Genomic DNA, 26,142 nt, shown 5'->3' with positions numbered 1-26,142 from the left:
AAATCTAAAGGTGTTAAGTCGGGTTAATGAACAGGCCATTTCATCGGTCCTCCTCGACCAATCCAACGGTTTGGCAAAGTTTGATTTCAAAACACAGGCCACAACGATTTCTTAACAATATATTTTTTCTTCACTTTCCTCACTCATATTATTGAGCAGAGTGAGGTGGTACTCCATCCTGTTGAAGGATGGCTCTTTGTAACAAATCGCTATTTTCTTGTTGTTGCTAAATAAAGAACATCCATAGCATGTTGAGGTACGAAATGCCTGTGACAGCACGTTCATTAAACAAATAGGGCCAGTAGATGTGGAAACGTGATGTGGCATACCAAACGTTTACTTCAGGGAAATCCCTTCATACAATTCACGTGGATTTTCTTCTGCTCATATCCTACAATTGTGACGAACAACTTGCCTGACATGTGAACTGTAGCTTCATCACCAAAAATGAGGTTGAATTTAAATTTTAAAAAAGCTTCGCCGATTCTATCCGTTCAATTAATACTTTTCAAACATTTACTCTCGTTTCATAATTCTCTTCCAAAAGTTTGTGAACTGTTCGCATTTAATAACATTTAAATCTCAAATTCTTCATGAAAGATACCATGAACATAGCTTTTTGAAATGTTTAACTCAAGTGATGCTCTCCTGATTGATTTTTTTAGGGCTGTTGGTAAATGCCTCTACAACGTGCTCTTTCATTTGACTTTCTTGGCCTTCCAGCAGATTTCCCCTTCAGGACAGATCCTGTAGCCTCAAACAGATCCACCCATCTTCGCATGGAGTGTCTTTCAGGCGCTGGTTTGTTCATTTCACGCTGAAAACGCCATCGGGCTTGAATGAGAGAACCACATTCACATACAAATATCACAATTTTTGCTTTCTCTTGAGGACTGGTCATTATGTCAGAAAATGGGGTTTCTCCGAAAACAGAAAAAAAATAACAATCAATATTCACAACAAACTAAAACTTACAACTCTAATGCTTGTACTCATATCAAATTTATGACAGTATCTTGAATAACAATAAAACGATTTAATATTGTTTTTGGTATATTCATATTTGGACACCCTGTCGATACACTTTTTTTTTTTTTAAGGAAAAGTTGCATCCAACCAAAAAGTAACGAGATATACTCTGCTAATTCAAGTAATAAGCAAGAGCAGACCCAGTCTCAGATGACATTTTTTTTTTTTTTTGTATACCTTGGTCGAGGCTCGTATGAGAGCTAACACACAACTCACAGCAAGGAGGCATGAGACAAGAGGGGCGGGAGTGGAAGGGACAAAACAGTGGGGAACAGACACATTAGGTGAACTGTGGAAGGGAGAGGGATGGGGATGGGACGGGGAACATGGCGAAGAGAAGATGGACATTTCAGGGACTTTCAGGAAGGAAAGTAGGAGAAATGAAGGAAGTGGGCTTGGGTGGATTATCGGGGGTAGAAAAGATCGAGGATTTGGATGGGGGAAGATAAGAGGTGGTGGTGAACAGCTGTTTTGAAAGCCTGGAGGGAAGAATGGGAAAGAATAGAGTGAGGAAGTTTATTCCAAAGGCGGGAAAAAGAGGAATGAAAGAGTGAAGATGAGCAGTGATTCGTGATTTTGGTAGTTTTACCAGAAGGGGGTTGTTGGCGGACCTTGAGCGCCCTGTGGAAATGTGGTGGGGACAAATCGCAGAGAGAGCAGGGGGGCAAGGCTGGAGAGGAGTCGGTAGAAGACAGAAAGACCACCGACCAACCTGCGGTGATTGAGTGAGAGGCCCAAAGACTCAGCTTCATTGCGGGAGATGCCGATGATCTTAAATGCCCTGGTTTCGACAGCGTGAAGCCCAGAAAGGTGGGAGGCAGGAGCACCAGCCCAGAGGGGAGAGCAGTACTCCATCAGGCTACGGACAAAAGCTTTGTAAGTGGTCAGGAGCTCAAGAGGGCCGAGGAAGGACTTAGCACGACGGAGGATTCCCAGTCGGCGACTGGCTTTTGAGGCAAGGTTGGAAATGTGACTTTCCCAGGAAAGGTCATGGCAGATAGTGAGACCTAGAAGCTTGAAAGAAAAGACTTCTTCCAGAGGATTGTTGAGAAAGTGGATGGGGGGTTTTGTAAACGGTCCTTTCGAAGAGACATAGTGAGAGTGTGAGATTTGTCTGGATTGAAAGACATGTTCCACGTGTTGGACCAGTTTGTGATTTTATCCAGATCTGCAGTGAGTGAAGAAGCTGCTGCTTGCCGGTCTGAGGGATGACAGATGGTACGGCAGAGGGTGGAGTCGTCGGCAAAGAGAAATAGAGGATTTTCCAGAGTCCGAGAGATCATTGATGAAAACCAGAAAAAGAACAGGGCCCAGAACGCTACCTTGAGGAACTCCAGCCTGCACAGGAAGAGGGGATGAAAGAACTCCATTTAGGGCCACACGTTGACTGCGACAGGAGAGGAAGTCTGCGAGCCATGAGTGGAGATGGACTTGAATACCATGGGAAGAGAGTTTGGTGAGTAGGGCAGGGTGCCAGGATTTCACCCACTTCCCAGCGAGCTTCCTCAGGGCAATAAATCCCGAGCCTCAGCACGTGTCCGCTCTTACTCCGGACGCGACGATTAATTACTGGTCACGTGCTGTTGCGAGAGGTAAATTGAGGAGTGCTTTTATTTTGCCGAACCTTAAGCAATAAATGTCAATCACATCATCGATGGTCTGCTTTGATCTTTTTCATTATTAACTCGTGATCTGGTATTCTATGTGTGGGGGTGAATGGGTGTGTGTGTGTGTGTGTGTGTGTGTGTGTGTGTGTGTGTGTGTGTGTGTGTGTGTGTGTGTGTGTGTGTGTGTGTGTGTGTGTGTGTGTGTGTGTGTGCGCTTGTTAGCCAGTCCCCCGACATAGCAGGAGACAGGGTTTTGCAATTGTTTGTGTGCAAGTCTACACCTCCGTCTGTCCAACCCACAGGTTTTTTTTGGGGTTTTTTTTTACCATTTGAGCTTTCGTCATCAAATTTTGAACAAACCTTTATTATGAGAATATGGATAAAATGAGTAAAAATTGGGTCAAAATGTGAAAGGGCAAAGTCATTGGGACAATAAATAGCCCATATTAGCTCTGCTGCAGCGGCGTCAAGCGTGAGACGCCCTGTTTTGTTTTAATCACTTGTGTTTCTTCATTTATTTACCATTAAGCTTCAGTGTGTTTGTCCAGGCATGAATATTTTTTACCAATTGAGCTTTTGTCATCAAATCTTTAAGAAACTTTCATTATGAGAATATGGGAGAACACAGATGAATAAAATGTACATTTTTTTTTATTAACTCGTTGTGATCAAGTTTAGTTTGAATACAAAGCGGATGTGGCCAGGGTTTGCATTTTGAGATGCTTTGTAGTTCTTGTTTTCGTGTTCAGTGGCACGAACATGGTTGGGTTCGTGTCGAGATTGGACATGGTGACGCGGGGGTTGCGTGATTAGTGGAGTTTCACACAACCGACACATAACCAATGGGCTCAGTTGGAAATACTGAACAGAGCAACTCATGTCGCAAAGCTACATCTCAGAACAGACCCTCTCAATTGACGGAAAGGCAGCAAGTGGAAAGTGAGGCAGAAATACAGTCCCAACTTTGTGTCTGTAAAAGACTTAATCATAGATAAGGAGGGTGTACACACAGAATCCCTCACCCCCCCCTCCACCCCCAACACCCACCCTTCCAATGGGGACATGACACAATAGATAACAGGGACAGAAAGCAGAACTATGGCATGTTAGCCTGTCGTGTCAGTGTGGCGTGAATGGAAGATCAACAATGATGCACGAATGGGAAAGAGACACCAAAGTCTCAAATCACTGGATTGTAGAAATCTTGGACGTTTTGTGGAAAGAGTAGGGGGTAGATAAAAGGGTGAATAAAACAGCTTTACAACGGGCAGGACACATAGCGTTCAGCCATACTCCACCGAACAATCCCACAGTACACACGAGGTAATGGTTTTGCTTGGTTTTACAGTCTGTGCACACACACCAATGAAAGCACAGTGCAAAACCACATGGGAGATGAGCCAAGTTTGATATACTCCATAATAAATAAATAATCACCAAAAAATATTCCAGGAGTACCATTGACTCCTTGCCCTCAGATATTGGAACAGTCACATCAGCTTCCTTGAAGGACTCAATTTGTGAATGGCATTTTCCTCATAAATGGCCAAAACCATTCTTTCAATCAATTCCTTTGGAAGTCCCATCCGAGCACTTGACTCGTGATGCTCGGGTACCGAGGTCCGTGTTTGATTTTTCCATCAGCTGTTAATGTTCTTGTAAAGTAATGTATAAGTAGGCAGACATCTCATGGTGTCCTTGTCTTTTTCCTGATATGTATATGCTCCACCATGAACCTTCGATCATCGTTTTAAAAAAAAAAAGAGCTTATGAGTCATAAAAAGTTTGCGATAAACTTGCACTCTGTGTGTGGCACACCTTCAATGTATTAAATATTCATCAAGTGCTACCTCTTACAAATACGGGAAATGATCTCAGACTGCATTTGGGAAAAGAAAGCCAAATATATTGGATGGGCCAACACATGTTCACGTCCATCTTGGATGGGCCATCTCACGTTCACATGATTGTTCGATGATACAGTAGTGGTACATGCACAAATGCGACCAGTAATTTAACATCACAGTGGTGATTAGTTTTCCTTCTGGAGAGGGGAGTAAACGTGAGTCATCAGCACAAGCACCAAGCTGTTCAAATGACATTCATTTGCCACCCAAACAGATTCCAAACAAAGGACAAACCTCAGAAGGATCTCATAAATCTTTCGCAATGATCACTCCTTTGAAAGTAAAGGAACACATCACAACCCCCTGGTGGCAAGAAGCTACTCAACAAGCAGAGGTGGCTCATCAGAGTGTGAGCAACTGTCTGGTGCCTTACCGATGGCTGGCGCCTGTGGTGTCTGGTATAACTGTAAATGTCAGCTGGTGAGATCAATGAGAGCATTGCACGTTGCTCCTTTTCGGTGGTGGTCCAAGTGGGCATTTCGTCCGATTTGTAAAAGCGTGCTTTGGTCATTGCAAGGTGCAATGGTCCATAAAACTGCACCGGACCCAACCCTGTCGCTGAAGTTGGATGTTGAGCAACATTCGTGGTCATGTCGTGGTGTCGCAGACTAGCCCATACATGGCAATCGACCCACAGCGATAGTTCCTTTGCAAGCGAAGGATACAATAATTAGGGTTCAGACATTAGTTTTCTCATCATTCGTTGTTCAATTAAGAGGAAAGTGTGGTCATGTTCCAGGCTTTCTTTGCCCGATCACGTGGCCGTGCAGTGGGCAGGGAGCCCTGTACGAGCTCAATGGGTCAATTCCCCAAGGCACTAAGCACAAAGGAGTCCCAAAGTCTAGGCACACCACGTGAAAGCACGTCTGTGCCGCAACGAGCTTCGGGTTTCTGTATACAAGTTTATTTTGGCAACGGCTGCGCCGAGGATAGGCTGGAGGACATGCGGTGTGGGGGTAAAAGAGAGAGCGGGTGGGGGTGGGAGATGCACTGCTGTTGCAACATTTCCAGCTGAGAGCTGGCAAAGCTTCGGGCATCCAGACTGGCTGGCGACGATGCCCGTGGTGCCACCCTTATTAGGAGGCACTGTTGCCAACGGGCCAGAGGGCTGCGTGCAGGAGGTGCTGATAAAGGGCATTCACCACCCGGCCAGATGTACAGAGTGCCTCTGCATGCGTCAACCTGCGGGTACACCTGGCAAGACCTCCAGCAGCAAGAGGTCTGAAATCCGACACTCATGAAAGAAGAACCCTGTTACCGAGTCATCACATTTCCATAAAACAATACGTGGCATCGGGTTGTACGCATTCGGGATAGGATGTTTGAAAGGTACGCACACTCGTCTCAAAGCCATCCAGCCTGGGCTCGAATCCCGACCCAGCGATAAACTGGCATCCCAGTGTTTTACCAATGTGTGTGCTGTCCCTCAGATGGACGTTAAAATGGGCATTCCATCTGGTGGCATTCGTTGGTGCATGTTAAAGATCCCATGGCGTTCTTCGCTAAGAGTCGGCGAGTTATCACCGGCACCCTGAACAAATGACAAATTCTTTCCATAACTACTGCTGGGAAGGCAGCTGCAACCCACAGAGACCCAGTATATTAACCCTTACCAAGAAACTGCTTCGGTACTATCTGCATGGGCGAAAGCTTGCTCGACATCAAGGCGATGTTATTTACGTTTATCACGTGGCTGCAAATCGGACAGCAGGTTTGACATGCACTCCGAATAACAGTGCTGCACTGTGCGTCGCCCTCTGCCGGCGCAACAGCATCATGTGAGTTTGAGCGGGGGTACACGTTGTCGGGAATCGAACCCGATACTAAATCAAAGAGAGCACGTTGCCTCAGTTGCTATGTGGTTGCCTGGTTCCAGGGTGGGGCGACGTTGGCACCAAACCACGTGGACTAGTACAACGTAAACACGGCCAAGAGGCGAAGCATGCTGGACGGTTCCGGATCAGGGCAATGCCATTCCGGATGGTGAGAGGTGGGCGGAGCCTGCTGTGATCCGAGTCCTCTTGCCAACAGACTGACTACGAGCCTCACAGTGCAAACAAAGCAATGCGCTGCTTGGGGAACCGCACAGCCTGCGCAGCGGCGCACAGCTGCACGTGGTTGCCACTCGCACGTCCCGGCCAGCTGTGCACAATCGTCCTCCTGCTCATCCCAGGTGTCAGCCGCTCTCCCGGCAGCAAATCATCTTATAACGAGCTTTATTGCCAGCTCGGTGCTTCGGATATCTAGCCTGGATTAAAGTCTTTGTGAGGCAGGCTCCTTCTCTGTAATAGCAGGGTTAAAGTGAAAACATCGTGGGGGGGATTGCATCACAGAAAACGCAGCCAGAGATCAATTAATCGGAGAAATGCTGCCACGCAATGCTATGGATTCAGATAGTAGAGGTTGCCCCGAATTACACAAACTTGACCGCTTTTTTTTATAGCAGAGGTCGAGGCTCACGGAAGAGCTGAAAGACTGAGGGGGTGACACTGATGCGGCGATGGAGTAGAGGTGGCTGACATACAAGGTAGGATGGAGAAATGTGGGAAGGAACAGACACAGGCACCATAAGTAAGAACATGCACACTGGACACGGGAACTGAATGTATTCAGCGTATTAGGAATGTCTAAAGGAAACGGGAAAGGCTGTCAAACAGGGTAGATGTGGAGAGGTGTGGGTGGACAGGGGATTAAAAAAAATAAAAATAAAAATCACGAATATAGTGGATAAAATGAGATGGCGATAGCTCACCACTTTAAATGAGAGTGGAGAGAATGAGATGATTGAAAAAAAAACAAACTCAGGGAGACAATTCCACAGTAGAGAGAACGGTGGGGAAGAAAAGAGTGGAGGTGGGCAGTTAGCATGGATTTGGGGGAGGATAACAAGGTTTGGGTTGCAAGCAAAGCGAGCACGGCCTGGTCGGAATTCACCAAGGACAAATAGCTGGGAGGACTGATGAGGCGAGACCAGAAACGAGGCGATAAAAACTGCTCGGCCATATACCTGTCTGCGGTGGCAGAGGGGCATGTTGCCTTGAGTTTCAGCCTCCTGTTGAATGCACCAATTAAAGTCATGGCCTTGGATTAAACAGCTTCCAGAGGTGACATCTGACAGCTCAAGCTCACAGAAGACATCTAAACTCCATGACACTGCAGATGAAGGCTTTGTACACTACACCCGCAGGTTTAGATGATAAGATAAGACACGAGTAGGTAGTTGTGGAAATTCCATGTAATGTAGATTATGACTTCAAGTCCTCAACTTCCCACCCCCTCCCCCCCGCCCCCAAACAATCTCAAGACTTCAAACCCCCTCTCCCAACTCTCTATCCCCCCCAGTTTCTTCCCATTATTCAAAGCAAGAAAACATCCTTACATCATTACATATTCTTTCTTCATTACCTCATTAAAATGGTGGAATATTTAACTCTCTTTCCCCCTCCCCTATCTACTTTAATGTTATGCAATTGCCAACCTCATCTCTCCAACCTACTCAACCTGCTTTCCCACCTTCCCAATTTCTCTTTTCACACCATTCACAATGTCGGTAGCACCGAGATACATCTCATGAGAACAATTATAATACAAACTACCTTCAGTTCCCCCATTCACACGCTCACGAGATATGTCCTGCGGAAATTCCGTGTAATTGCCGCTCTCAGGTGATTGCGTGTAACCTAATTGTATTAATAAATGATCCTAAATTAATTATCTTCTTCATGATGTCGACAAAAGGTTAAAATTAAATAACGACGAAACAACATTAAAGTAACTTGGAATCTTGCGATATTTTACGTGACAGATGGACAGACGTGACAAGTGTATTATGATATAGACGAGAAAATACAACCCGTCGTTTCGCTGATGGGAATATTAAGGGTAGCGGGGGATGGGGGGGGGAATAAGAGGGAGGAGAAGGAGGAAGAGAGGAGAGAGAGGATGGAGGGGAGTGGGAGAGAGAGAGGGGAGAGAGAGAGGGGAGGGGGAGAGAGAGGGGAGGGGGAGAGAGAGAGGAGGGAGGGGTAGGGGAGCTCGGACAGGGTAAGGAAGAGGGAGAATAGCAAGGAAAGTGGGGTGGGGGAGTGGGGAGAGCGACACCTCACCAAACTTTGCTAAAAACATTCCGGGAGGGTGGTGGGAGTGTGGAGGATGGGGGAGAGAGGAAGGGGGTAAGTGGGTAGGGGGTTTGGGAGGAGGTAAGCATGAGGGGCGGGGGGGGTTCTTGACTTGTGTTTGGTGGTGGGACTTGTGGAGAATGGGGGAGGGGGTAGTACGGGATTGAACAAAATGGGGTGCGGGAGATGTCCATGGGGAGGGGGGTGGAGAGGAAGGGGGTTTGGGAGGAGGTAAGCGTGAGGAGAGGGGGATGGAAGGCAGCATGAGGGGAAAGCAGCATGAGGGGAAGGGAAGAGAAGGCAGCGTGAGGGGAAGGTAAGAGAAGGTGGCGTGAGGGGAAGGGAAGCTAAGGGCGATAAAATGCGCCCAAATAGCAACATCTTTTTAACCCGCCAGGTTCTATATAAAACCGGGCGGGAGTATTAAAACCAAACACTAACTACGTGCCAAACACCTGCTTGCATGCATGCCAGCACATGCAGCGACTTTTGCACCCCTCCGCTCGGCTCACTCCGAATCTGATTCGGACATGTTATACTATGGTTTGCGATTCCATCTGTACCGGCGGTTTGCGATTCAGAAGGGAAAATCAAAAATCCCATGAAAAACCATGAATGGAGAATCAGGTCAGAAAAACCACAAATACGCCCACGACAAAAAAAAAAAAAAACACAATACCCCGTGAATACACAAAACATTGAGCAGCGAATGGAGAAGGAGGTCAAATTATATGAACCGCAAATACTCGGGGTCCACGAAGAGCGAAACCACGAATATCGAGGTCCGACAGTACTGCACTGTAAAGGGTGGGAGTTGTAATACCCTCTCCCACCAGGAGCAGCATTACACGATACACATTTACTTCGAGAATTTGCATCCCCCCTCACCCCAACCCCAAGACCACCGGCAAAGATAAAAACACCCCTCTACACTAATTGGAGTCATGCTGATCCTATGTGGCAAATCTGGATGTAATCGGCCCACAACTGCAGGAGGAGTAGAGTGACAAACACACAAACAAACACATACCGGTCCATGAATTCATCGCGTAATGATGGTTATAGTCTTTATGATGTTTAATAAGGGAGCTAAGCAGGATGTCATGGAGGTAAGCACACTCGCCTCTGAGCTGTCTTGTCTGGATTTGAATCGCGACCCAGCTATCAACTGTCATCCTGGTGTTTTACAGACAGGATGTGTGCGATTCATCAATGTGTGCGATCTCTTGGATGGGCATTAATCCGGGTGTCCCGTTTCAGCTATCATGGGTTTGTGGACATTGAAGATCCCACGGTGTCTTTCACCAATAATATGGCGAGTTATCACCGGCTTCCTGAACAAATTCAAAACTCCTGTACAGTACTATTCGCTGGGAAGTCAACGGCAAACCAGCCAGCATAACCTTTGCCCAGGAAGTACTCTGGGCAGCATCAATGCCCTGTTAAGAGTAAGGTACAGTTGAGTGGTTTAATCTACACTCACAAATCTGTGTATGTGTCTCCTCCATAACTCCAAGATCATGAAACCTAGGTGCCCCAATCTTTGCACGCCTACCAAGTGAACTTCAAGGGAGCGCATGAATGAAAATTGGGTGTTTGGATAAATTGAAACACACCTTTTTGAAGATAATTAATGGCTGACCTCCATGAAAGGCTCATCCTTGGTCAGCTCCAATTCGCTTCGCAGGTGTCTTCATTCAGCTTATTGAAACATGCCTTGCCTTGGAAATCAGCCTATTCAAACCTTGCCTTGCCTTGGAGAATCGCATCTCATGGACTAAATAAGTGTCGAAAACTGGAGTCAGGTCAGGTATGGGAACATGCGCCGTAGCAGTGCATCGCTGCGTCGACTTTCCACCGGTACTCCAGAGGCCTCCATCTGGCCATCCCCCAGGCAGAGGCCTGGCCCATCCCCATCTCCTTGAGATGCCGATAAACCTGCTGCAACCACGAGGCACGTGGTCGGCCCATTCATTGGCATCCTCCATTCATGAGGCTCCCTCACCAAGAGAATCTGGTGAGCAGGTTCAGCATCAGGAAAACAAGCCACATGTCCATTCAGCCGCAGGTGATGCTCACGGACTATGCAGGTAACAAATCTCATTTGAGTCTCTCTCAGCAACCGCTCGTTGGACACAAAGTCAGAACAGCGATAGCCAAGGATTCTCCGAAGAGACCTGGTACCAAAGGAATTAAGTCTCCATCTCAGATCCCTGGTCAGAGTCCAAGACTTACATCTATAGAGCAAGACTGGAAGCACCAAGGTCCTGAAGAATCAGACTTTCTTCCTCCCGCACAGGTACCGGCAGCGCCACACCCCATGATCCAGTGAATCCATGACTCCCCAGGCCCGACCCAAACGTCTGATGACTTCTGGCTTAGAGCCAGCAGAGACATGAATATCACTGCCAAAGTAAGTGAATCTCTCTGTGACCTCAACATCCTCGCCACAAACAGATACAGACAGGATAGCAGCATCCAATATCATTGAAAGCCTGGATCATAGTTTTGACCCAGGAAACCCATAATCCCAGCGGCTCAGACTCCTCATTCAGCACCTCGAGAGCCCCCAAGAGGATATCAAGAGTCTCGGCAAAGATGACTGCATCATCTGCGAAATCAAGGTCATAGATCTTGACATTCCCAAACAATACACCGCAGCTTGATCTCTCAGAAATCCTCCCCAGAATCCAGCCCATACAAGTGCTGAAAAGTGTGGGCCAGTACACACCCCTGCCGGACTCCAGTAACAACTGGAAATAAATCAGAGATGGTATCACCGCATCTCACAGCACTCTCAGTATCAGAGTATAGCTCAGACATCAGATCGATCAGTTTTGGTGGCACCCCACGAAGACCAAGAATCCTCCAGAGGGCATCCCGATTCACTGAATCAAATGCTTTACAGAGATCAACAAAGGCTGCAAGCAGCCCCTGCCGAAACTCTCATCTGCATTTGGTGAGGACTCGAAGAGCAAGGATACGGTCAATCGTTGACCTCTTTGGTATAAAGCTTGACTGCTCTGGATGCTGGTGCTCAAGCAGATTGTTGCGAACCATAAGACCTTGCCCGGCACTGAGAGCTGCGTCACCCGTCGGAAGTTGTTGCAGTCTTGGCGATCACCCTTCCCTTTCCAGAGAGGGACAAAAAGGCCCCTCTTTAAATCAGTTGGTATGATGCCTGTGTTCCAGGCAGAGCAAAGAACTGCATGCAATGACACGAGTGCAGCATTTCCACCAGCCTTGAGAAGTTCAGCATGGATGCCACAGATCCCTGGAGCTTTACCCCATTTCAACTGGTTCACCGCAGCCTGTGTTTCCACAAGCGAAGGTGGACCACAGTTGATTGGAGGGTCAGCAACAGTGATTGTAACACCCCTGACGTCCAACTCGACAGCTGGTGGATCAGCCTGGTACAACCACTGAAAGTAACCGGCCCAGCGGGCCTTCACTTCGGACTCCTCTGTCAAGAGCCTACCACCCTCTGCTCTAACTGCAGTACACCGAGGGATGGGCTTGGATGAACACAATGCGCGAATTCCCCTGTAAGCGGGATGAGAATCACTTGACCACAGGTGATGCTCTACCCCATCACAGGTTCCTCGCACATAGGCCTCGTTGTCCACCCTTAGTGCACGTACAGTTTTACGCCTCAGCTCCCCGAACAGCTCAGCTCTGCCATTCAGCCTGGCCTTGCGACTCTGATCAATGGTATTTAGTATCCCTTGAGAGACAAAATTCTTCTTCGCCCGACGGTGACTTCCAAGACATCTTCCGGCAACATCAAGGATGGTGGTCTTGAATGTACTCCACAACTCTTCAGGATCCCACAAAGCACGCAGACCCCCCAAATCTCCATTCATCCTGTTCGCAAACTCCTCAGCTACCCTCTCATTCTTGAGCTTGCCAACATCCAGCCAAGGCTGGGATGGTACCATTCTCCTCGATTTAAGCTGCAACTTAAGAGATGCCACAAGAAGCCGGTGGTCAGTATTGAGGAACTGAGCACTCCAGTAGACCCTGCAGTTCTGTATCATCCTCCAGCGACCATCAACGAGCACAAGGTCAATCTCCTTTGCCACACCGCCAGCGTTGGAATACCAAGTCCAGCAATGAGCCTGTCGGTGCTGAAACCATGAACTGGCCACCCTAAGTCCATGACTTCTTGCAAAGTCAAGAAACTTAGTGCTGTTATAGTTCACAGTTCCAGACCCATGGGACCAACACATGTCTCATAACCATCCCTATCAGTTCCAGTCGATGCATTGAAATTCCCCAAGATGAGAAGAATATCTCGCTTGGGGCACTGATCAACCACAGACTCGAGCGCGGCATGGAATGCGTCCTTCACGGTGAGTTCACTCGCCTCAGTCGGTGCATATCCAGAGACAAGGGAAATAACACCTAAGGAGTGACGAATCCTTTGTCTCATAATACGCTCATTGACCTCAATTATCATTGGAATTCGCTTATTGAACACAGGTACAGAAACTCTTTGGGCATGATAACCATCAGATCGACCAGACCAACAGTAGGTGTAACCACCCGCCATGATCTCGCCACAATCCGGTCTCTGAACCTCAGAGAGTGTTGCAATGCTGATGTCCAAACACTTGAGCTCAGATGATAAGAGACAGGTGATCATTCTCTCTTAGGAATAGGACATTACATGCACCAACCCGAAGGGACCGCCTCAGGTTAACCCAAGGAGACCGCCGTCTGGTGGACGACACCTCAGCACCACTCCGACACACACTACCGCAATCTGACCCAGGAAGATTACCCCGTGGTTTTGCTCCTATCAAAGATTGGGGGTCCCGAAGGCTATGCCCCAATCCCGTAATCTGGTGAGCCGCCCTACGAAGGGAAGCTGCACAGGAGGTACTCTCACAGAGTGGGTTTTCAGATTTTTTTATGCTTTCACAATGTTTTGCAGAATGAAGGATTTTACGGTGGCCGGAGTGCAAATCCTGCCACCAACCTCCTAATAAAAAGTAACCAAACTGCAGGAGGATGTCCGCAGACACAGTTGGGCACGAGATATGGATGGCCTTTGGCTCACAAGGAACTTCTCCACCCTTTGACAGGTTTCATTCTTCATCCTGCTGGGTGTCCATATCATACACCCTCCTCAACAAGAAACTTGGTGGGGAAGACGGTTTAGTCGCTAACAACCCAACCATGGAACAGGTTCGGGCCCTGTCACACCTTGACATTTTAGCCAGCGTATGGCAACGTATCAAAATGTATGTAAAACGCTGGCGTACGCTGAAATATTGATGTTTCTTTCTTCAGTTTTGGGCATATTCATAACGAGTTGGACGTATGCATAACGTATTAGTAACATACACAGAACGTTTCGATAACTTATAGATAACTTGTACCAACGAATGCTTAGCGTGTTGGCGGCGTTCACAACCTATGCCCAACGATAGTCTAACTTATGCATAGCGCGGCAGAGTATCGCCGATGATCACGTGGCGTAGCCTATTCATAGGCTGCCGCTCAACGATTTAAATCAGAACCGCACTAGAAATTGAAGTGTCAACATCACCATCATGCCGAAGAAAAAAAAACAAAAAAAACATGGAGTCTGGAACACTGACGGGTTCCTCCTGTGACGCCCATTTTTCTATACCAATTCCCCTAAACGCTGCCAATACGCCATTATACGGTAGCTGTAAGTTAGAAACACATTCAGTAAGTTCTGTGATCATCCCGAATATGTCAAATACGTCTACATACGTCAATATGCGTTGGAGATACGTTACACATCGGTTCAAAGCACGTCACTCATAGGTTAGAAATAAGTTTCGGGTACGCTAGACATTACTTCGACGTGTTTCGACTTATGAGTAACTTACAAGTAACGTGTGTCGACGTGTGTCAACGATCGCATAACGTGCCTACAACTTATAGCAAGCGTATGCGGAACGTGTGAGTTATACGTCGAAAAATTTTGAGCATGCTTAAAATTTGTCGACGAGCTCGGCGTACTACGACGTGTGCCAGTGTGCTTCAGCGTGTTCTTAACGTATACAAAACTAACCCATAACGTATTTGACGTGTGCCAGCGTATTCGCCAAATTTTCCATACGTCGGCATACGCTGGCTAAAACGTCAAGGTGTGACAGGGCCTTGAGTACAGGTTTACATGGTACCTAGAGAAAGTCGCAGATCTAATCTGACCTGACCTGACACACGTGAAAAAAACTGGAGTGAAATCTGAAAAGTTAAACAAATTCGCGATTTTTTTTATAACCAAGTGTATTTATTTAAGCAAAGCATTAAGTTTAATTTTTTTTCGACACTTTGGACGATAATATTTAGTGAAGAAAAGATGAAAGATTGTACAGAAAGTGTCACTTAGATGACAGATGACAGATGATCCCACCCACCCCCCTCCCGCATCCCCACCGCCCTCCCGCTAGTGTTTAATGAAAATGGTTCCAGTGGATGGTAAATAAATGAAGGCCAATGTTCAACATTAATTTTTCCCATGTCGTATATCACCACTTTCTCTCATCATTATAATGGGTTTTTATTTACTTATTGAGAAAGCTTCTGCTGAGGTCATATTGTTACGAATTTGGAAGCTTACTGCACTCAACATTCAGGTCCCTATAGAACAGTTATATCGGTATGTGTTTCTAGTTAGGGTCCCGTCCCTAGTCTAATGGGAATTAAATGTTCGTGCGCTGCAGAGTTATTTTGATAGTCAGGGTTTTATTTTACATTTTTACATCAACAACGATAACAACACGTCTACACCTTCGCTCCATCCTGACACTCTGCTCGCGGCATTGTCCGCACTCTTCGTGCGCTCTCGAAGCGTTTTGTTCTGGCCTGGCGCCAAATGAGGATATGCGTCATTTTCCAGCCAATGGGTGCAGCGCGAGCTCCAAGAGAAGCTTCGACATGCCCCCCGACCAATCATGGAGAGACGACCGATTTCCCCGGTGAATGAGGTGTGCGGAGGGGTGAGACACGTCCCCCCCGACCCTGACGCTGAGAGAGAAAAATAAATAGATGGGACGGCGTGGTGTCTCGTTCGGCTGGTCTCGTCTCGTCGCTGGCTCTGGTCTCGCCGCATGCCAGAGGAGCATGCGGGAGCCCGACGCTGCCCTCCGCACCCGGTGCTTGCAGCGGCATCGAGTTGCGGGGTCGAGTCCCGCCGATCCAGGACGCCGAAGACCGCACGAGGCGGGAAGGTCCGAGATAGCTCTGGTTCCCAGCTCATCTTCCCTTGAGCTGGGAACCTTCAATAAAGGCCGCGGCCATCACTTCTTTCGGGTATTTGTGTGTGCGTGTGTGTGTCCTTGGGCCCCGTCTGTAAGTCGGAATTGTTCGAGTGCCTTGTACATACTTGCATTTATTTTAGTCGGTTTAACTCTGCTCCTTGTGTGTTCCCTTTCCCCCAATTATAAATAAATCCCCTGTTAAATGTATCAGCTCGTTTCTGTGTTTTCTTCATTGGTTTGGCACGGTGCGTGTTGGTGGATTAAAAAGGCCATTGCTGCCGTAGTTGTGCATTTGGACCGACAGGACCTCGGTAACCATCCGCTCGGGTTACGCACGGGTCGAGCACGGTAATGGCTCGCACCGTTCGAGCTCCGTCGAGGGTGTGAATTCCTCGGGAGCTCACCACGTGGGCCTCTAGGTATTTTGAAGTCTGGCAAATAACCCTGTCCCACACGGTTGAATTATTGACGATTCACGGTCATGTAAGGGACCTGTAACTTCAGAGTTATCTGAAAGGTATGATCTAGATTCCGGGTGTTCGGTGAAGACGACTCCACTGCTCCATCTAGCGGTCGTGCTCGCCGCCGATACCCGGCCCACAACAATATGTCTGGCTTGCATCATCTTACCACAACAACATTGGCAAAAACACCAGCCAATATAACACGTTCTTTTAACAAAGGTAGAACATAGAGCCGGGTTGCACTGCACAATCAAACACAGGAACATCAATAGTGTGCCAAAGGTAAGAAACATGTGATCTAAAGCAGTATTATGTCCCTGACTTTAAGTGACAGGATTCCAACGATTGGTTTGAAACGGGGTAAAAGTTTTAACGGGGGGGGGGGGGGACAACAACAAAAAATAAACACCTTAAAGTTCATCAAAAAAGTCAATTTTTGTGAAACTACCACTGAAGCTTTAATTATACGACGGATGCAGTCAGGCGAGCAGATGATGAAGTAAGATGCTGTCTGGCATTCGCAAGATGTGCGTAGGCACGTCATGCAGCTAGGTAATCAGCAATACGACTGAGCAAATACAAACTCTTCCCATTTTGCCAGACAGCTACACTTGCTAAAGACTCCTTGTGATTATTTATTTAACATTCTCATTGAATACTGGAAAGCAGATTTAACAACCCTTCTGAATGGCAACACACTGTATAACATGTCTACCATGGCGACACGCTGGTACTGCACCCAAAGAACGGTTGAATTGAGATCCAGTCCTGTTGGGAATTAAATTAAAAACTATAAACTATATGGCTGTGATGAGCATACTACATGTTGAGCTATCCTGTTGATCAAACGATCATTGTGGACATTTCAGCATGCAGCTTGATTACACATGATGGAGGTGAAAGCAGGAGAGCTGTTTTTCTTTTTCAACAAGAAAAATGTTGCACAAACATAAGAGGTCATCCATCCTTTTATAATCTGTCTTCCAGATATGTGTGTATCAAAAGAAGAATAAAACAAGTTAAATCACCTTTCATTATTCCTCCACAAGGTTGGCAAGATGGCTTGAAGGTATGCACACTGGCCACTAAGCTGTCTAGCCTGGATTTGAATCCCAACCCAGTTATAAACTGTCATCCCAGTGTTTCCCAGGTCGGGTGATTCATCAATGGGTGTGCTGTCATTCAGGTGGACGTTAAACGGGAATTCCGTCTATTGGCATTAGTTGGTGTACGTGACAAATCCCATGGTGTCCTACGCGAAGAGTAAGCGAGCTATTGCCAGCACCCTGAACTAATTACAAATTCCTGTCCTAACCAACAGAGAGCATTGTATCAGAGGCAAAGCCACACAGTCAGCCAATAATGCTACTCTGCAGCCTTGTGCTGCATTAGCAGAAGAAGTCCTCCACAATATTTCTCAATCAGCAAGGATGAGCTTCTGTACCCAAAGAGACAAGCATTGAGAATCTCCAATACAAACTCTATCAATCTTCTCATGCATGTATTGTTTTCTCCCCTCCCCTTCCCCCATGCCCCCCCCCAACATTCCATTTAGAGATAGACTCGAGCCATTGTCCTCTTGTGTTCAGGCTATCTCAAGTGTGCTTACTTAGTTGACACTGCCACACTGTTCTCTGCAAGTATAAGCTTCATAACCGCCTCAAGGACATTTTCTTCCGCAAAGTTTGACCAAGGTGCCTCATTAATTGCCCTGAGCAATATCATCGCAGATGCATATTTTCTGCCGCTGTCAGTTTCCATAACAATACCAAAAGCACAATAAAAATTCTCCAACATAACTGTTCAAATACATGTTTCCATTGCTGTGGTAAACCTTATTATGACATGCCATGAGCAAACTTCATGGCTGGGTTGGCCGTTTCCTCACCGTCGTCGTGCACCCTCGTGGAGCTCGATGTGCTGCAGACATTGGGCCGACAGATCACTGGCACTCTTATTGGCTTGCGTTGCCTCGTCCCATGCCTGAGCAGTTTTCTGAAGTGCTTCTTCGTGCTCCCATCTGTCAAGGAGTGAAGTTGGGGGGAATAAGTGCTAGATGTGCCTGATATTGGATATAATCAAATAAGGCTATTAGTTATCTTCAAAAGGGTTGTTTTGACAAAAATGGCATGACATGACAAATGCCTGAAAATATATAAAATCCAATATAGGATACGAGCTACTTTAAGAGCCAAGGATATAAAAGGATTAAAGAACTTTGTTCTATCATGTCAAAATCACAAGCTGCTGCACATCAATATTCACCGTATTTGTGAGGAAATTATTCTCGGACTTGGCACCATCATTTTGATGGCCCCAAAACGGTGTCACCTCTGTGCTAATTCTATCGAAAGTTAAGCGCAACTAACAGTATTAGAGTCACAGCATGTTGGCCGGAGACAGAATTAAGTTTTAAATATCGGAAAGCAACCTGCAATATCCGTTTCAAGATAGATATCAAGTTACGAGGCATACTCCCTGTGCGATTGCATCTTAGAACATCTTACTTCAGAATTGCTGCAAAAACAGCATTAACCAATTGTTTCTGATGTCTTACCGGGCTCTTCTCGTAATGGCTTCCAGCAAGGTGGAGAGAAAATTGCATTCCTCCTTAAACCTCTCTATCAGCAAATGTTGTGCAGTCACCAAATTATCCATTCGCTCCGCTGCAATAAAAATGGAATCAAACGGGTTTGGAACTTCCTGAGAATTGCAGAAAATATTCATGATAACTTTTAAAAACGAAGTGCAAGCACAGCGATTTGTTTCTCAATAAGTTGCAACAAAAAAAACAGTTTCAAAACTTTGCATTTCATTTTTGAGATCGTAACTATTCAACCTTTAATGCCCAAAGAATGTCATACAGAGAATGTCTTTCAGGTATCAACATCCAAACTGTTCTCGTCGGTGCATATACATTATATAATGTAAAGGAAACAGCAAAATTATATCTGATTATTTCATGATATTCAGTTTGGTGTACAAAATGCCACGCATTAGACTGCTTTGAAATGGTTTTGATTACTTTGAATGACCTCTTCTTGTTTGCTATATTTGGTAGAAATAGAATATTCAATCCCCCATTGATCTAATACAGATAGTAATTCCATACGTTTAAAAGCTGAGAATAAAAATATATTTTTTAAACAGTTTTAAGACGTAATAATTACATTGTAAATACTGTTCATAATAATAAAGAAATAATCATCTATACTAATAAATGTTTGTGTGTGTGTGTGTGTGTGTGTGTGTGTGTGTGTGTGTGTGTGTGTGTGTGTGTGTGTGTGTGTGTGTGTGTGTGTGTGTGTGTGTGTATCAGTGTGTCTCCTCCATAACTCCAAAACCACAAAACCAAGGACCCTGAAACTTTACATGCAAACTAAGAAAACTCCAAGGACGTGCAAGAGTGAAAATTGGGTGTTTGGGTTAATTAAAACACCCCTTTTGAAGATAACTAACGGCCTTATTTAATTAGATCCTTAATCAGGAACATTTTTGGTCACCACTCCCTATGGGGTCTTTAGGCGTATCAGAAGTAACTTCGCTGGAGTCTGAAGCCGCCATGTTTTTTTCGCCTACTCAACCATGCCTTCACTTGAAACAAGCCAGAACGATTTCTTAACAAGTGGTTTTTTTTTTTCTTTCTCCACTTTCCTCACTCATATTATCGAATGACTTCATCATACTTACGAATCACTGTATACATCACTTTTGTAAGTACTATAGTTTTGAAATTAGGACCTTGGAGCGATTTCATGCATTATATGATGCGATTTTCCATGATCTACTCTCACGGACGAATTAAAGTACATCATTGAAATATGATTTTGGCTTTGAGGATCAGATATCATCCAGACCAAATAGGTGTCGAAATCTGGAGTGAAATCTGATAATTTAAAGAAATAACGAGTTGTATAACTAAGCCTAAACACCTATTTACTTTAAGCAAGCAATGCTACGTTCCCTCCTTCTCCATAAACACACAAGAAAATGTGAAATTTCCAAAGCATTAAACTTATCTTTTTCTATTGTTTGGAGAATTATATAGAGTGTAAAAATTTTTTTAGGAGCGTGCCAAAATTAACCAGCTTCCTTGAGCTTTATGATTTAATGCATTCACTGCTTGACCTCACATCCTGTCCTCCAGAGGGACTGCCGATCCATAGCATCTGCCAGATCTGCGTCTATATTTTTGGAGGTTTCGTGAGGTGCTGTACAGGGCATCAAAGGAAATCTGGTGAAAAACGGACGTTTCAAAAAAAAGTTTAAATGTTTGCGCAGACCCTGAACCGATGTACCACGTGAAGCATGCACAGACGAGCAGGCAACAGCTTAAGTCACTCACCGAGCACCCATTGTCAATTATGCCTGGTGTTGGCTTAATGGTTTGGATGGTGAGCTTGGGATCCTTAGATCCTGAGTTCAAATCCCACTCTGCTGTTGAATTTATACCAGGTGGGATTGACTCTGCCTGTCATCCTTCCGTGGTCGGCAAAATGAGTGCCAGCTTGCTGGTATCCTGTGTCGGAGTGGCGACCCATCCAGGATTGTGCCCAATAGCCAAGGATACTGCTTAGGCAGCACCAATGCTCTGCACAAAGTATGGTCCTAATGGATGGATTGTCAATTGCGGTACCCCGCTACGTCATTCTGAATGAACTGTTCACTCCCTGCGGACGCTTTTGCCATGCCACGTCATTCAGAGCAAGTGGTTCATGCTCCGTCGCCCTGAGTGAGTGGTTTCTGCTCCATCTCCCTGAGCGAGTTCTGAAATAACACTCGATTTCTGAGCCGTTTGCCATATTAACGTGTTTTCTAAATTACCGAGCCAAATATTTTTTTCCACCCGTCACACGCAGCTGTTTATAAAGATTAATGTTTGTGAACATATCCCTGAAATGTCTATATAAATGCAACGTTGTTTTTTGGTGAACGCTACTCAAGGATTTTGGGTTGTACACAGTAAGTACTGCAGTTGGTAATCACACTGACTCCAACCTGTCACTCTCTGTCTGTCTGTCTCTGGACATATCCGGACAGCGGTTATATCTGGATGGTGTTTTTCTCCAAACGTGTCCAGGCAGGGTTCGTCTCCGGACGTGTCCAGGTAGTGTATGTCCGGATGGGAGTTAGTCCGGATGCGTCCGGGTGGTGTTAGTCTCTGGACGCATCTGGGCGGGAGTTTGTGTCCAGACGGCTTGGCTCCAGATGCGTCCGGCGGGTTTTGTCTCCGGACGTTATTTGTCTCTGGGCCATGTTTATAGCATGACCGGCAGAAAATGGATTTCAGACATTATTTTGTTTCCATCTTCACTGTTATTCGATGCAGAATCATTTTGATGAAAAAGTATGAATCATAATCAATGCTCCACTGCATGTCTGCCTTCCTTTCTTCTCACCTCACACTGTCTTCCTTTCCCCCACCCCTACTTTCTCCTCCCTCCTTTCCCCACTCTCTCTCCCTCTTCCCCCCTCATTTTCTCCCTGCCCCCTCTCGTATTCCCGTCAGCAAAGCGCCGGGTGGCATTTACAAGTTAATAAGTAATTGCTGGGAATTATTTTGATGATAATAATAGTTTTAGAATGAAAATCAGAGAATCAATCGATTTTTTTTTTATTTCAGGATTTTTATTTTCGTCTTTCTTTAACGGCCACAATTATTCCCATTTTCTTGTGGAGTTCGTCGAGGGATGTTTTTGGCCCAAGTCTTTCACGAACCAGCTGGCCAGGCGTGATGTTCAACAAAGTAGTTAGGGCAGGAATTTGGAATTTGTTTTGGGTGCTGGCGATAGCTCACCAACTCTTCGTGAATGACATAATGAGATCTTTAACATCCAATGCCAGCAGACAGGATGCCCAGTTTAATGTCCATCTGAGGGACGGCACACATTGATGAATCACCCTGCCTGTGAAATACCAGAGTGACAGTTTCTAGCTGGGTCGGGATTCAAACGCAGGCTGGACAGCTTAGAGGTGAGTGTGTGTACCTCTCGGCCATTTTGTTAACCCAGCTTGTTATTTTCATATAAAAGCAAAATCCCAAACCACTTACCAAAGAAAGGAAACAAACAGTCAGGAGAATAATAAATAAATAAACAAACAATGAAAAGCAACTGTCTGAAAATGGCATCTTAACAATCATGCAGGAAGCAGTGTGAATATTAAAGGGCAATGAGTTCCACAGTTGAGGAGCTTAATTCAAGAATTATTAATTTCCACCAGTCTTTATCCTCGAGCAAGGAACTATCATGAGATTGCTGTTATTTGATCAAGGCTTTCTGTGATGAGGTCACAAATACAGAGAGGAACCAGTTTATGTCTGGCTTTATAGGTCATCAGGAAAATTACAAAACCTATTTGTTGGTGTTATTGAGAGCCAGTAGAGTGTTTTAAGAATTTTAGTGTTGTGATCAAATTTACAACAAGCCGAGCAGCCATATTCTGAATGAGTTGTGAGGGGGAGAGAGAAGCAGAAAGCCTACCAACAGCGAGTTGCAGAGTGATCCAAACACAACGGGATGCGAACATGAACCAGAGTTTGAATAGTCTTCTGATTTAGGCAATATCGTGCAGATGGAAGAAAACAGAATTAGAGATTTTAACAACATGCGGAATGCAAGAAAGAGTTGGATGCAAGATGAAAGCTAAATTTAACTGGAACGGCACTCTTTGACGTCATGACATCGACAGATATGCCTCTGCCCGCATTATTACATCATTATACATACTTGTATCAAGTTTGATTTAAATCCCTGAACCCAGATTCAAAACATTAAATAATTATAAATGCCAAACCATGCCTACGGTCAAGTTGAAATTTAAAACATATATTCCCCATCACTACTGGATCATAACAATGAAGTTTCACGTCGATTGATGAAGCGGCTCAAGAGAAAGAATTTTTTTTAAGATTTTCGTTCAATCCAATATGGCTGCCAGACCATGTGACATATTGATTATTCATAAACGATGCACCACCCACAAGGCTTGGGGAACATGTGGGTAAAGTTTCCCCTCGATCTGTCAAGCCATAGAGAAGAAGCTTTTTAAAAGTTTATTCTTCAAAAAATCATAGCTGCCAAGCCATGTGACCGATGACGTCATCAGTGGAGAAATTTTTGCTCCTCATGGATAGGGGATCATCCCTGTAAAGTTTCATCTCAATCTGTTCAGCTGTTTCGAAGAAGATTTTTTGAAGGTTTTTACGTAAAAAAAAAAAAAAATGGCTGCCAAACCACATGACCGATGACGTTATCAATTCCCCCCCGCCCCCCCCATACAATTTAGCCTTAGATGACTCTCAAAAATTTTCACACTTGTCGGATAAAGCGCTCCACGTCTGCAATTATGACGTCACAACGAAGCCACCAATAACATCCAAAAAAATAATTTCCATGGAGTGGTTTCAGAGATCCAACCTCGGAAGGATGCCAGGCCGAGTCAACCCCCTGGTGTATAAATTCAGCAGCCAACGGGGCTTGAACTCAGGACCCTAGGATTCCAAGCCGCCACCGTAACCACTAACGGGGCTTGAACTCAGGACCCTACGATTCCAAGCCGCCACCGTAACCACTAACGGGGCTTGACCTCAGGACCCTAGGATCCCAAGCCACCACCCTAACCACTAAGCCAACACCAGGCTAGTTGATTCAGAGATACTAAAACAGTATTTAAGACACAAGTATTATTTTATGGTTATACAATATCAAAGGCAGTTGATAGATTCAGAAGTATTGGAATTGTAGCTGATCCTTTATCTATTTTGTACATCAAGTGACTTTCAGGAGGGTAGTCTCGGTGCTTTGTAACCATTTGAAATCAGACTCGTAAAAGAAAATGCCGGTACATGCATTGCAGAAGCTCGTAATTCTTCTTCTTCTTGTGTCGAAAACATCATAAAATCATCTGGCGAATGTACATGCAAGATGCCGTTTCTTTTCATTCCACAAGGTCCTCTTTTGTACCCTGTTCTTTGGAGACGTACAGACTAGTAAATGTTTTTCACACATATATTTATCTAACACATTTACTCAAAACATTATTTAGATTCACATTTTTCAGTCCGTCTTTACCTACATTAGGATTTCTATTCCATGTACAGGGTACGCCAAAAGTCATGACAGTATTTGCATTGTAAATTGTGCTGAAGTCAATGTGCTAACTGTTTGTTTTTCTGTTGCAGGTTCATCTTATAAGTTCAATTTATCATGCATAAGTGGACATTTCAGCAGAGGGCACTGATTGTGGAGCTGTAGTTCCGAAATGGTTGCAGTGTTGCGTGTGCACAGCATGAATTCCGAAGAGCATGTGGTGTGAGAATAGCACCAACAGACAAAGCCATAAGGAGATGAGTGACAGCATTCTGACAGACCGATTCAGTGGCAGATGCAAAAGGTTGAGGTCGTCCGAGGTCAGTGAGAACTGCAGGAAACATTGTGGCTGTCCCGGAAGAAGTCGTGCACTCCCCGAAGAAATCGTGCAAATGGCGATCCCATGAAATGCAGTTTTCCGATACTTCACTGTTCAGATTATGAAAAAGAACAATGGGTGTTATCCATACAGAGTGCAAGTTGTGCATAAACTGTTGCCCACCAATGCACATGCTCATCTCACATTTGCTCAGCGATTTTTGGAGATGACCACCAATGACAATAACCTCACTTTCATATGGATGGCTTCACAAACACACACAATTGCAGAATCTGGGCAACTGATAACCCGATGGCTCGTCATGAGAAAGAACTGCACCCCCAGCATGTCCCAGTTTGGTGTGGGATGTGCTCAACAAATATGATTGGTCCCTACTTTTTTGAGGATGAAACTGATGCAGCAGTTACTGTCACTGGTGACTGTTATCGAGAAATGATCACCACAATCCTGGCACCTGCAGTGGAGCACATGACCTTGAATCACCAAAAGAACTTTTGGTTCCAACAAGATGGTGCCATCTGCCACACTGCAAGGGAATTAATGGCTTGCATCAGACAACTGTTCCCCAGCCAGCTGATTTGTTGGTTTGGAGACCTTCCTTTTCCTCCAAGATCTCCAGATTTAACAGCCCCAGACGTTTTTTTTTTCACTGGGGTCAACGGAAGGACAGGGTATACCATAATAAACCCAGGACCTCACAGGAACTAAAGAACAACATTCAGAGAGAAATCCTTAACATTCAGTTGGAAGCATTGTCATCAGTGATGGTGTGTTGTGCAGCAGGCACAATTTTGTGTGGATGCCCATGGCGGTCACTTACTCAAAGTGATTTTCACGAAATAAAATGTGAACAATCTGTAAAGTGTGTTCTTTCATGTCCATCTTATACATTCAGTAAAACACACTTCTTATTTCATACGTTGCTGTTTGAAATACATTCACGACTTTTGGTGGACCTGTATAATTGTATTTATCTTTTTAACCTATTTGTCATTCCTCATTCGAAATGACATTTATTTTTAATATTGGTAATAAAGGACAAGACGGAAAAGGGAAATGAAATTGGCAAAAGAGGTGGAGAATATTGCTTCGCATTGTAGGCCAATGATACGGCTGCATCTCATTTTGACCCCCCCCTCCCCCCCCCCCCCCGGAGGCAATGAAGCCTGAGGCTCTCAGACTTATCGCTCGGCCAAGTTTGGTTGAAGGATAAGGCACAGGACCCTTCCCCACTCACTGCAAATACGTTGGTGGTAACCAGGTCCTCCATCCCCTTTCTGTTGGTCCTGCCCTCCTCTCCATGATGCTTTGCATTCCTCCTTCGCCCGACGAGGTCACAGTAAATT

General features: G+C 45.4%; 1 protein-coding gene across 10 annotated transcripts in view; it reads right to left on the bottom strand.

Annotated features, from left to right (window-relative positions):
- The window catches only part of SDCCAG8 (SHH signaling and ciliogenesis regulator SDCCAG8), a 160,319-nt gene that overhangs the window by 73,148 nt on the left and 61,029 nt on the right, over positions 1-26,142 (bottom strand). For 9 of the 10 annotated variants that reach the window (XR_015060398.1, XR_015060400.1, XR_015060396.1 and 6 more), the window contains 2 exons: positions 18,924-19,032; positions 18,255-18,386 (listed from right to left, as the gene is read on the bottom strand). Coding sequence is in view for 4 of the 10 variants with exons in the window: in XM_085889704.1 (XP_085745830.1) it covers positions 18,255-18,386; positions 18,924-19,032 (241 nt within the window). In the remaining 6 variants the exon portion in view is untranslated. Of the gene's footprint in view, positions 1-18,254; positions 18,387-18,923; positions 19,033-24,737; positions 24,886-26,142 lie in introns of those variants that run through there. The other variant, XR_015060401.1, reaches the window with a different exon arrangement.

This window comes from Eptatretus burgeri, chromosome 7, assembly GCF_056783735.1.
Source record: "Eptatretus burgeri isolate ZD-2024b chromosome 7, Ebu_testis_v1, whole genome shotgun sequence".
In the NCBI taxonomy this organism is placed as follows: domain Eukaryota; kingdom Metazoa; phylum Chordata; class Myxini; order Myxiniformes; family Myxinidae; genus Eptatretus; species Eptatretus burgeri.
Note: the sequence above shows the minus strand (reverse complement) of the source record. Positions and strands in the feature narration are given on the sequence as shown.